General features: G+C 41.0%; 1 protein-coding gene across 6 annotated transcripts in view; it reads left to right on the top strand.

Moving 5' to 3' along the window:
* il1rapl1b (interleukin 1 receptor accessory protein-like 1b) overlaps positions 1–13,288 on the top strand; it is a 137,581-nt gene that overhangs the window by 50,385 nt on the left and 73,908 nt on the right. For 5 of the 6 annotated variants that reach the window (XM_051913330.1, XM_051913327.1, XM_051913326.1 and 2 more), the window contains exon 3: positions 7,926–8,205. In XM_051913330.1, the coding sequence (XP_051769290.1) occupies positions 7,926–8,205 (280 nt within the window). Of the gene's footprint in view, positions 1–7,925; positions 8,206–10,181; positions 10,377–13,288 lie in introns of those variants that run through there. The other variant, XM_051913331.1, reaches the window with a different exon arrangement.

Raw genomic sequence — 13,288 nt, 5'->3', positions numbered from 1 at the left:
TTGTACAGGAGTGGATTGCAGTAAAATGTGTCTCAGCCATGCGAGAGAACGAGACCAAAGAGAAACATTGTGAGTCGAGCTGTCAGTCAGTCTTCACTGTTTGCTTATAATACATTCACTCACACACACACACACACACACACACACACACACACACACGCATGGGCGCTCGGTGACTGTGTGTTTCTGTTAATCCTCATTGACCTTCACAAGCATCAGTGCGCTGGATTCACATGACAGACAGACAGACAGACAGCAGGCTCTGTCTCTCTCTCCTCTGCCATTCTGAGGTCCAGAGCTGTCTCACCCTCCGTTTAAAGCCTTTGCTGTAAAAGCGTCACAGTAAACTCACATTCTCACCCTTCTCTGCTGTGATGTTTTGTTGATCAGAGCTTGTTGACTGTCTTAACTGACTCCCCAAAACAACACAAACCTGCTAATTAACTCATGATTAATAGAGACTCGTGGAATGAGAGATGGTTCATGTAACACTCAGACTGTTTATTGTTACACATGAATCACATATGAACAGCCTCGTCTCTGGATTCATCTGGATTTTTGTTCTGAGAGAGAGAGAGAGAGAGACAGCTGTCGTCCTGACATCCTTTCTCTCACAGCAGGGGAAATCCGATTTCTATAACTGTTCTGTATTAATTTGAATCCATTCGGAACTCTGAAGTCATTACCGGGATCTTTTTAAAACCGGTCCAGGGCAACGCTTCTGACCTTGACGTGTTTCTGAAGCTTTTAGGGTGGATTTGAGGATTTGAGTCTGGCATGCTCAACAGCTGCTCTGGGGTCAGCTGTCACTCGTAACGGTCAGTGATGAACAGAGAACCTGATCTGAGACCAGCAGAAACAGACCACACTGTGACACAACTAAAAACATAAAAATGCAGAAAGACTTCTGTTAGGGTTAGTTTACAGTGTTTACAAAAACAATAGAAATCCATGCATTGACCCAATTTAGAGTGCTGAGTAAACGGATGTGTGTGTGTGTGTGTGTGTGTGTGTGTGTGTGTGTGAGAGAGTGTGTGTGTGTGTGTGTGTGTGTGTGAGAGTGTGTGAGTGTGTGTGTGTGTGTGTTTTCTTGTATACATGGTTTATGAGGACACAAATGTTTATAATGACATGGGTATTACAACGTAAACATGGTTTATGAGGTCACTTCCTGTGTTCTTGTAAACCGAATGGCTTAAAAAAACTTACTAAACGATGTTTTTTGAAATTCAAAAAATGCAGAATGTTTTCTGTGATGGGTAGGTTTAGGGTTAGGGGTAGTGTAGGGGGAGAGAATGTGCAGTTTGTACAGTTTAAAAACCATTACGTCTATGGAGAGACCCTGTAAACCACATATACAAACATGTTTGTGTGTGTGTGATACAGGAACACACATCATGAAGAAAATGAAAGAGGTTCAATAAATAAAACTCATGAGAGTTGATCAAAACATCTGATCCAATAGTGATTTCCATTGCATTCTAGGTTTACATTTCATTGGAACTGAACCCATGCTAGTGCAATGCTTTACTGTTTGAACTACAGCAATGTAGCTTAAACACACACACACACACACACACACACACACACACACACACACACACACACACACACACACACACACACACACACACACACACACACACACACACACACACACACACACACACACACACACAAATGTCCAGCACTCTGTCAGCAAATTAAACCTTTAATGTAAATTGAGTTTACAATAAATCTACTAGCGGCAAAAAAGATGGATGAAAATGAAAATTGCTCTCTTGGCAATAGTTACTGACATTTGCATATACATAATTTATTCTGCAGGAGAGAGTGAAAGAGAGAAGAAGAAGTGAGAAACGAGGGAGAAGGAGAGTCAGAGAGCCTCATTACTGAGGAAGACCAGATACAAACACAGATTTAACATCTATCAGCACTGCACACACACACACACACGCACACGCACACGCACACACGCACGCACACACACACACACACACACACACACACACACACACACACACACACACACACACACACACACACACACACACACACACAAAGTCGGTTCTTGTTGTTTTGCTCACAGCAGTGTGTGAGTGAGATGTGTTGTGACAGCAGCTGTTGACAGACCGTTACTGGACATATGCACATCATCACGAGATACTGAGCCGGCGTTCTCACGTAGAACCTGGAAGCGCTGGATGTAAAAAGCATATGAGAATGACACAGAAGAGAAGATATTGATGAATAAAATCGTTTTTTTTGTTTTTGTTTTTGTTTTTGCACACAAAAAGTATACATTAAGGTTGAAGCACTGCAGTCACATTAATTATTTTAATGATGTTTTTACTAGTTTTCTGGACATTGAATGTGGTAATTTCGTTGCTTTCAGTAGAGGATAAAAAACCTCTCGGATTTCATCAAAAATATCTTAATTTGTGTTCTGAAGATGAACGGTCTTACGGGTGTGGAACGACATGAGGGTGAGTAATTAATGACAAAAATTTCATTTTTGGGTGAACTAACCCTTTAATACAACACCAACAAATCCAAGTCATGCAGTTGATGGTTAGTGATAAGCTGGGAAGTTTATGTTGCGTCACAGTGACGTTTCAGTCGGCTGGTTAATGTAGTATGCCAGTAATTCAACATGTGTTTCCTGTTTGTCTGTCTTCTACCTGTCAGGTGTGTTTGTCGATCAGCACCTCCTACTGTACAGTGTTGAATCATTCATATTGCTCTGCTGTAAACCGACCTTTTACAGTTTTTTTGGATTGCTTAAGCACGATTTTCAAAACAGGGCCCGTGTTTTCAAAACACTACACACAATTAACACAACCACACACCCAATTAGCAAAACACTACAGATCCTTTGCATAATTAAACACTCTTGTAAAAACTATACACTTCTGTTTAAAAACCACACTTTGTTACCATATGAAACACACACGTTTCACATTACTATACTCTGTTTGCACGAGTTACACTCTGCTGTGATGAACCTAAAACACTTTTAGCACTTCTACTTCCCTATGATTAGAGTAGGCTACCATCAACAAAGTACAAATATAATGTAAATTCACCAAACACTACACAAGACCAATGTTGCAGACTGAAGAAACTCATTTATTTCTCAACACGCCCAAAATGTTGACATGGAGATTCATAATACTGTAACAAAATGTCACTTTACGTATTGTACTGTAAGTTTACTGAAAAAAACACAAAAAAAAAAACACTAGACATTGTCTCTTCGCCTAGCTGGATCTGGCCAGAGAATTTCATCAACATCACAGGCAATGTTGTCATTAGCAAGACACCTTGGAAAGAAACGTCTTGAATGACGAATCCATCCTTGCATTGCTGCTACCTCCATCTGGTCACAGGCCTCCTCCATGGCTTGGATGAGGGGTACCTCAGCCTGGAGACGGAGATCATATACCTTCCACCGCCATGCCAAGAAAAACTCTTCTATAGGGTTGAGGAATGGAGAGTATGGTGGAAGATATAGGACGGTGAAATGTGGATGTTGCTGAAACCAGTTCTGAACCAGAGCAGAGCGGTGGAAAGACACATTGTCCCAGACAACAATGTATTGCATATGATCGATTTGATTTGCTGCTGTTATGTTGTGCAATTGGTCCAAGAATGTAAGTGTGTTGTAAGGGCCCATATGGGCATGGCGGTGGAGGACCCCATTCTGTGTAATGGCTGCACAGAGTGTTATATTACCCCCACGTTGCCCTGGGACATTGACTATAGCCTTGTGGCCAATGATGTTTCTTCCCCTCCTTCGTGTTCTCGTCAGGTGGAACCCAGCCTCATCTACGTAAATGAACTCATGCTGGATCTCCTCTCCATCCATTCGTAAAACTCTCTGAAGAACAGTGTCAGGCAAAATTGTGTAGTTCAGTGTAGATCTAGTATACATATTACAGTATAGTAAAAGATTATGAGACAGTATGCAAGATCACACTGCTAAAGTGAATACATACCTCTGCATAATCATGCCGCGGTCGTTTCACCCTTTCGGAATTGCGCTCGAAAGGCACTCGATAAATTTGCTTCATTTGAATATGTTTTTTTTTAGGATGCGTGCCAGTGTTGATGTTGAGACCTGGTGGATATCGTTGAAACTGGCGTGGTTATTGACAATGTTAGCTTGGAGCTGATTGAGTGTTATGTTCTGTGAACATAGGAGGCCTTCCCCCTTGTCGTTCCTGACCCTCAATCCTATGTAGAAAAAAAACAAAAAAAAAAAACAGTATACAATACTACAGTAATTTCACAGAAAAAGGTCACAGAAGTGCTGATAGTGCATAGAATACAGTACTGTAAGCAGTTACTGAAACCGTGCAGATGTTTTTGATATGATGATATTTTTACAATACCTATTTTCCAGTCGAAATGTTCTTATCACACTTGCCACTGTGTATCGGCTTAGATTTGGCTGTACTCGCAGTCCAGCCTCCCTCAGCGTCAGGCCGTGGTTGACAACGTGGTCAACCAGTGTTGCGCGGATCTCATTTGTCAGATTCAGTCCTCTTTGAGCACCTTCTTGTCTTCCTCTTCCTCTACCTCTACCTCCAGCATGGCCTCCATCTCTTCCTCTTCCTCTGTTGATTCCTCCTCTGTTGATTCCTCTTCCTCCTCCTTGTCCTCCTCCTCCTTGTCCTCCTCCTCGTCTTACTCTTTCTCTGACTCTTTCCATTGTGCTTGAAGACCGATGAACTCACCTGCTGCTTTTTATAGTGCTTATACACCTGATTGGTGTGTCTACAATTAAGCAAACAGGTGTTTGCACACCTGATGACTGTGTTGAACCAATTGGTTGGACGGTGCGGTAATTTGACAGTCAGTGCTTTGGTATTGCAAGGAAGTGACTTCATGATAGATTTTTGTGTGTAATGTATGTTAAGTGTGTTTAGTGTTTTGCAAATCACTGTGTGTAGAGTTTTTCAACAAGTGTGAGGTTGACAATGTGCTTGTAGTTGTGCAAATATGGGCTGATGTTTTGCTTCTTGAGTGTAAGGTTTTGCTAATAGTGTACTACTTTTAATTTTAGTGTGTAAGCAATCCAAAAAAACTGTAAAAGCAATCTCACTCACATTTTCATCTTCCATCTTGTTTGAATAGGCCACACACTCTCTTACGGACACACTTGAGTGAGTCCTCTGTTCTGAAAAACACTTTCCATCCATCCGTCCGTCCATCCATCTGTGTATCAGCGGAGTGACGCACCTCGAGCACACGTTTCGGGAGGGAAGTTAATTGGGTGTAATCAAGCTTAGCTGCGTGTGCTGAGAGATTGCATGAAACTCACTGCTGCTGAAACACGTTTGTAAAATGAATGATAACAGCCAAAAACAGCCCAACATCCCATAATGAGCAATGAGAAGAATGATGAGCACAAAATAATAACTGTCTCCTGTAAGTATGTTGACAATATTCCCACAGAAACTCCTTAATTGAATCTGTTTCCCTGCGAGAGATGCGATGTTTGTATTCCTCCCTCTCTCTCTCTCTCTCTCTCTCTCTCTCTCTCTCTCTCTCTCTCTCTCTCTCAGCTTTATCTCCTCAATTAAACTGCTGACATTTTCAACATCCTAGATCTTAAGTGAAAAAGCTCTCGGTTGCCCACAGGATGTTTTCACAATGTTTATGCTGTGCATGAAGTGACTGTGATCTGCCAGACAAACGTCATCAGTTTTTACTTTACGAAGCAGACATACTGTATAATAATAGCAAAATACATGTTGTTTGACGTTGTGGCACTGAGACCATCTCATGAGCTGCTCTTGCTTTCATGAAACATTCTGTAGAATAAAATAGCGGAGAATATTTTGTATTCCCAAAAGTACTTCTTATGAATGTTCTTTTCTTTTTTCTTAAGATATATGTAAGAAGTATTAATTTTCAAAAATCAGCATAAATAACACCTTAAAGTCAGGATAACCTCCATGCTGTACTAAATCCCCAAAGGAAAGATGTTTAATGAGTTCCTCAGTTTGTTTCCAGTGTGATCTGCTCTCTTTCCTGCAGCTCTTGCCAACTGAAGGTTTCTTGTCTTTTCTTCCAGGTCAAGTTAGCCAAATGGTTTTCAGGAAGTATATTCATCAAACGAACGCTTCTCATGCCCTGAAGCAAAAAAAAAAAAAAAAAAAAAACATTTTGATCGTGAGGCACTTGCTGTTCTGAATAGATAAATGTATCATTAACATTTTTCAGGACTAAATTTGTTGTATTACACTATTTTGTTCAGAAGAAAATATGTTTTTAAGTAAATATTTGAGAACTTCTTAAGAAATACACTTAAGAACTTCTTACACCGTGTCCGCACTGGACGCGACAAAGGCTGTTGCAAATCTATTTGTCCTTCATATCAGAAGTAGCGCATGAAGTACATCAGAAATAGAAAAGGGCATCAGTTTACAGTCGGGAATTTGTCGTGTCGTAGACAGCAGTGTGGACAGCAGCACTGATTATAATGGTTTCTGTTTACTTTGGTTGTGTCACACTCTCGTCTGGTGTTACATTTATCTTAAGAACTTGATTAAGATAAATTCTTCAGTCAATTGTTGTGAATCCAGCCAGAGGTCCTGAAATCCTCTGATCCGCTGATGGTTCATTATATCCTTCAAAGTGATGTTTAGAGGAGAAACACCCAGTCATGTGACTCACATTTCTGTTTGAAAATCAGCTTTAGAAAAAGACACTCTCTCTCTCTCTCACACACACACACACACACACACACACACACACACACACACACACACTGACTCTCTCTCTCTCACACACACACACACACACACACAGAGTACAGTAGGATAATTAACTGAGAGATCATGTTTTAACCATCTTTCACACTGCAAAAGCATCATGGAGTTCTTTATACTGCTGCAATGAGCCTTAATTAGTTACACCCCCCCCCCCCCCCCCATACAGGCTGCCACGGCAACCAGCCCCCTCTCGTCGCCATAGCAACAGAGACACGTAACACTTTAATAAGTGGGTTTTTTGCTGTCAGTGTTTGTAAATGTCACCTGACACCAGCTGCACTGCCGGCATCTCCGTCCCTCCGAAAGATCCCTGCCAAAAACCAGCAGGGATTCCTCCATTTCACTGATTTACCCGTGACACACAATGCACAGAATAAGTGTCCGTGCGTCCAGCTGAACTGCGTCCTTCACAGACATTAGATTTAGATTTCACTTGCTGTCCAGCCGGCCTTGACTTCCTCAGTGGTAAATGAGTCGTCGTGTTTTATTTTGGGGATTTGGCACTCAGAGAGAGAGAGAATGCGAGGGATAAATAATGCGACACGCTTCTCTCAGTGTTAATTAGCTGCTGTGCTGTTTCTTTAGTAAATAAAACATTGAGGGAGACACAATTAGCCGAGCCTGTCGAGCTCTCAGCATCTGTCTGCAGCAGCTGTTTCAGACAGACAGAACGAGGAGGAGGAGGAGAGATTCTGGACAAAAACCGCTGGGATATTTCCACTAGTCCTATCTGATAACATTAGAAATGGCACACAATCGGTTTCTAATTGACAAATTACAAATATGTGAGACGTTGGGGAGAGTCTGGAATTTATAATTCATCAACGGCACATGTGACGATGCCATAGACAGAGCAGGGTTTTTAAAAAGTGTGTGTGAGTGTGCATGCGTGTGTCTGCGCATATGTGTGTGTGTGTGTGTGTGTGTGGCCTTTTACTGGGTCACAGCTGCCTGATGCTCAAATATTCCTGCATGGTCAGTCAAATGCTGTTCACACACACACACACACACACACACACACACACACACACTGGCCCTGATCTCTATCTGACTGTATTATTTCATGTATGAAGGCCTCATGTTGTGCTGTTAAATGCCAAGCATCAGTCAGTTTTGCTGACACCGTGTTCTCTGTCTCCGCAGTGGACGGCTGTACGGATTGGTCTGTGGACTACCTGAAATACAAAGTTCTGCTTGGGGAGCCTGTGAGGATTAAATGCGCTTTGTTTTATGGATACATCCGTGCAAACTACACACATGCTCAGAGCGCCGGACTCAGTCTGATGTGGTACAAAAGCACCGGCCACGGAGACTTTGAGGAGCCCATTTCATTCGACGGGAGCCGGATGAGTAAAGAGGAGGACTCCATCTGGTTCAGGCCGGCCGAGTTACAGGACGTGGGACATTATTCATGCGTGTTGAGGTACGTGTGTGTGTGTGTGTGATCTCATGCCAGAAGCTGATCTGCATGTGTATTTTCACTCACGTCTGCAGTGAACTCATCAGTCAGCATCACGACTAAAGCACGATTCCCAGATGAATGACTGGATCAGACGTGAATCAGCAGTGAGCAGATCTACTCACAGCGTCCTTGTCTGACCAGAAAACATCACTAATGTCATCAATAACATTCATTGATTAGATGAGAGAACAATAAAGTGAACAAAGTGGGTGCACTGCATATGAATAACACTATGCAGTGCACTATACAGGGCAGCAGTTTTTTCCTGCAGAGTTTAGATCCAACCTGATCAAGGTCTTCAGGATCACTAGAAAGTCACAGACAGGCGAGTTTGATGGTTGGAGCTGAACTCTGTCGGAAAGTCCACCTCGAGGGCCAGAGTCGAGAACCACACATATCAGGAATACACAGCTGATTCAGGTTTGAAATACGAAGGATCGAAGGTGAATCTAAAGAGGCAGGATTGAGAACTTTTACTGTAGGCTGTTAAAAGACACACGGTTCTTTTAAAGACAGGCTTTCTGAATTGTGATCTCACTCTCATTGAAATCTGTTGCTGTATAATGAGCTGGTTTGGGAGGATTTGATTTGGGCTGATGGTCACATTCATTTACAGTAATCAGGACCAACACTAACTCAATCAATAAAATCAATAACTCATCCATCCGTCCTGTTAGACAGACAGAGAGAGAATGTTGGTGTCTTAATACAGAGACTCATCTAAACAAATGACAACTGTGAATAAAACACATGATGATGATGATGATGATGAAGAGAGATGAGATCATATCAAACCACCTCCTGATGCTTTCATTCAACTTTTTCTGATGCTACACCTTTACGGTTTATGATTTATGTAAGTTCAATAAAGAGGTTTCTTATTCAGGTCACGTCTCTGGACTCAATGACAGATTCAAGCGGCGGTTCTTCTGCATGGATGTTGTTTGAGAACAGCACGTGTATGTTCATTGAGTTCAATCCACCGGAAACAGGGAAACGCGCCCTTCATTCACATGCTGTAATACGTCATTAACCTCGCAGGTAAAGGCCGTTTCCTGAAAATGGCTCATTAGGTTCCCTCATTAGGAGAAGAAGATGTTGGAGTCTCTCTCTGAACTGAAACAGCCTTTGATCTGAAGCGAAACACTGTAGCAAATGATGAAGGAGAATTTCAGCAGCGTTTAAATGAAATTTCAGGAGGAACGTGTTCATCTGATCCTGTCAATCACAACGCAAGCGTATTACCTCATTCTTCTCCAGCAGACCTCGTCTAAAACCATATCACATGATTCCTGCACTGTATATATGTAACAGACGTAGGCCGGTAAGAGCTGTGTGTGTAAACCTCACTCCCCTGATCTCAAGAGGCACTCTAGCCACTGACACTAGAGACTGCGTTCTTTAGCCTTCTTATCAGAGTGAATAAGACTCCCATACGAATGGACCCGGGTTTGAGTCACACTTAGAGCAGGCGGTTTGAACAGGAGGGGTTACACATATATATATATATATATATATATATATATATATTATACATATATATATATATATATATATACATATATATATATATATATATATATATATATATTATAGTGTTGTTGTCGTTGTGTTCAGTGCAGTGTAGAGCCACACTCCTGGTTTATTGTGGCAGTGGAATTTATAAATTGCATTAGTTTAAACAGTCACCTGAACATTTGAATTGTTAATAAAGTTGAAAAGTCAGAAACAAGCATTAGAAAGCGACACAGAGAAGCAGGTGTTGATGTGTTTTTGTGATGTGGAGTTGTAGAGAGAGAACAGGCTCTAACTTCACACTGAATCGAGAGCGGAAGGATATTGGCAGACTGGAGAGGCAGGCAGAAGGAGGCATTATGGGTAAACACTGGCTCCAGCTCATAGTTAATCAGCCGGCCTCGGCGCTGTGACACATGAGTTATGCGTCGGTCCGAATTGTGTCTCCTCCACTTCCAGCAGAGCCTGACCTTCCTCTGGGTCATAAATAATACAGCACTCATAAAATAGTGATTTAAAGAAACACTGTAGCGAACAACGACTGGCCGCAGCACATCTTCAGACAGACGTCACTCAAGGGACAGCATTTCCTATGATATCCGGCGCTGCTGGTGCAGGTGAATTTCATGAACATTTTCCCTAAAAATGCTCAGTTCTATGTGTTTTAGTACAGAAATGAACTGCATGCTGTGTTACAGATGTGAAACGCTGCTGAATGTGGCACTGATGGAGCTAAAAATACATCTGGCATCTTTTTGGCATCATGCAGAATGACCATTTGAAAATATGATCTGTGTTAGATCTTGATCAGAGTGGCTAGCTGTGAGTTACTGTCACCATCTCTTGAGATGAAGTTACAATGTGAGTTTGTGTCTTTGATTTATGTGCTAGTGTACTTCTGAAAGTTGAGTGACTAAACTTCTTGCGGGCATTATACCAGTCTGTACTGCTGAACTTTACACATGTCCTAACCAGCAATCTACACTCTGATTGGCTGTGTTTTGTGATTGTCGCGTTATGCTTCAATTTTTACATTTGTGTGACAGACAAATCGCTTGTTGCATCACACCTGGTTAGGACACCGTGTTAAAAGAGGGAAACGCTCACGATCTGCAGGCGTTCAGAGGGAATATTAATTTAACCAATGATTTAACCAATGCAGGCTTCCCTATTCCCACATAACAGCTTCCTTCATCCCACTAATTAACTGTGAAAAATTCTCCTCCAAGGTCCTTAATACTTCCAACAATGAATCAAACATGATCATACATTTACTCAAAATGCCATTAATTATAAACTGACCAAATTTTTAGTGGATTCACTGATATTCTTACCTTATGTTCAAATGAGCTTAAGACTATGGGTAAATATGTCATCAAATCTACATGTAATGATATAAAAATTCCATTTCACTTTTCTGCTAGCGAGTACAGAGGCAGTTTATTTTATTTTATTATTTATTTTTAGTCATATTGAGCTTCATACAATGCAGATTGTTTCAATTTGTCCAATCAAGTGCTAATAGCAAAATGTACATATAAATATATATACATATATTTATATATACAATTCTATTTTGTATTTTTACACTATGTAATTAATGTTCTATTTATTAAAGTCCTCCTGTGGTGAAAATCAAGTTTTTAATGTTGTTCATATGTCTATCTGGTGTTTTTAATATGCTTTAAGACAAACCATGTGCAAATTCATAAGTCAACACCATTGCTAAGTATTTTCTCTTTAAAACTGCAGTAAACCAAAGACAAATGAGCGGTTTGAAATCGCTGGTGTTTCTGACATCACAAACCACCTTGTAACCAATCACGTCAACGTGCCGGTGGTCTTTAGCATATAACTGATCATGCAAGGGAGTCTCAAAAGAAGGTTATCTTGATATATTTTTCTGTTGATATGAAAAATCGGGTAGATTTAGCAATATGGCGGATGTTTATGTATGTTACGATGTTATGATGAACTATATGTCTTTCTCCACTGATGTTCTGAGTTGTTAGAGCGGTTGTAAGGATAGGCTACTGATTGTTAGAAGGCAGCTGTCTGACTCGTGAATGTGAACATGGTTTGTGTAACATTAGCAACACATTATTAGCTGTTTGATAACATAGGCAAGCAAAACGCTAATCATATTAATTACCGTTATTTGTCCGACGTTGTAAAAAACGATACAATGTGCAGCGTTTACCTCAGTAAGTTGACCGAGTGGATCTTGTCTAACCTCGTGCGAGTGAGTGGAGGCGGGGCTAATTAGCATATTCATAGTAAATGAGGCAAGGGTGTAAAGTTACATTCAAGCTATTGTAAGGCATTAAGAATTTTTTTCACAGGAAAAAACATTTATATATCAATTTTGGTGATCAAAGATGAGTTTTAAGGAATAAAATTATTGACTACACAGGGACTTGTATAAATCTCCAAAACCATGTCTCATCCAGTCTCATCCAGTGTTTTTACGCATTTTTACATTTATTCCAAGATAATAACTAAAGGCAGTAACAATTTAAACAATATATTTTATAACAATATATTTATGTTTAGCTGTTCTTTTTATAGTCAACTTATTTTCATCAGTCATCAAGTTTAGTAAACACTGGTCAAATATAGGCTACCTTTAATTTCCCTTAGCTGATTGCTCACTATTGCCCCCCCCCCCCCCCCCTCCCCCACAGTCATCATGTTTTTAGTCCATTTCAAGTTTGATTTTGATGTGACATAAAGCAGTGATATCTAAGTCACTGAGTTGTTCACTTTTTAATTAATCCTTCCATTAACACCGTCATTTTTTTTATTCAGGCCGAATCACAAACGCGCACGAAAATAAGTGGTGGGATTTATCGCACAAACCAATCATATCCAATCATAACCGATCATATCCAATCATAGCGCGATGGAGGCATTCCCTCCTCTCATGTGACTTCCTTCCATTCATTCTCAGTTACCCCCCACCGCTCGCATTAGGGGGTCTGTTAAAACTCAATGGGTTCAGGGGAGGCAAGAGTGATGTGGACTCCCGCTGTAATTTTACCTGCTGGTGTCGCTGTTGGACAGTGTTACTTTAGAAAAATGAGTTAATGTCACATTTTGTAATATTTGCGTTATTATATTTTTGTAATATTGATGATTTCTTTGAGGAGAGACTGCCTCCCTTGCCTTCTTAGAGGAAACGCCCCTGACGCCCTGTTGCACCTTTTTGATCAGAGTGGAGGTGTTGAGAGTCCAGGGAAGATCCTCAGAGATATGGACACCCAGGAACTTGAGGCTAGTCACACGCTCCACTTTGGCCCCATCAATGTAAATGGGAGTGTATGTGTGGCCCTTCCTAGTCCGCCATTTTCAATTTGCGTTGAAAATGTGTGTTGTAAGTGTGTACCATCATTCCCGAGCTGAACGCCGTTTCCTTTCACAGGCAGTCATGTGGGTTCGCTGGTTAGAGAACACCAATAAACACACACACACAATGGCCCATTTAGCTCTTGAATGGGATCTGTCGAGTCTCCAGCACTTCTGTTTCACA

This window comes from Ctenopharyngodon idella, chromosome 11 (assembly GCF_019924925.1).
Source record: "Ctenopharyngodon idella isolate HZGC_01 chromosome 11, HZGC01, whole genome shotgun sequence".
Taxonomy (NCBI): Eukaryota; Metazoa; Chordata; class Actinopteri; order Cypriniformes; family Xenocyprididae; genus Ctenopharyngodon; species Ctenopharyngodon idella.
The sequence above is the reverse complement of the archived record's forward strand: the minus strand, read 5'-3'. Positions and strand labels throughout refer to the sequence as shown.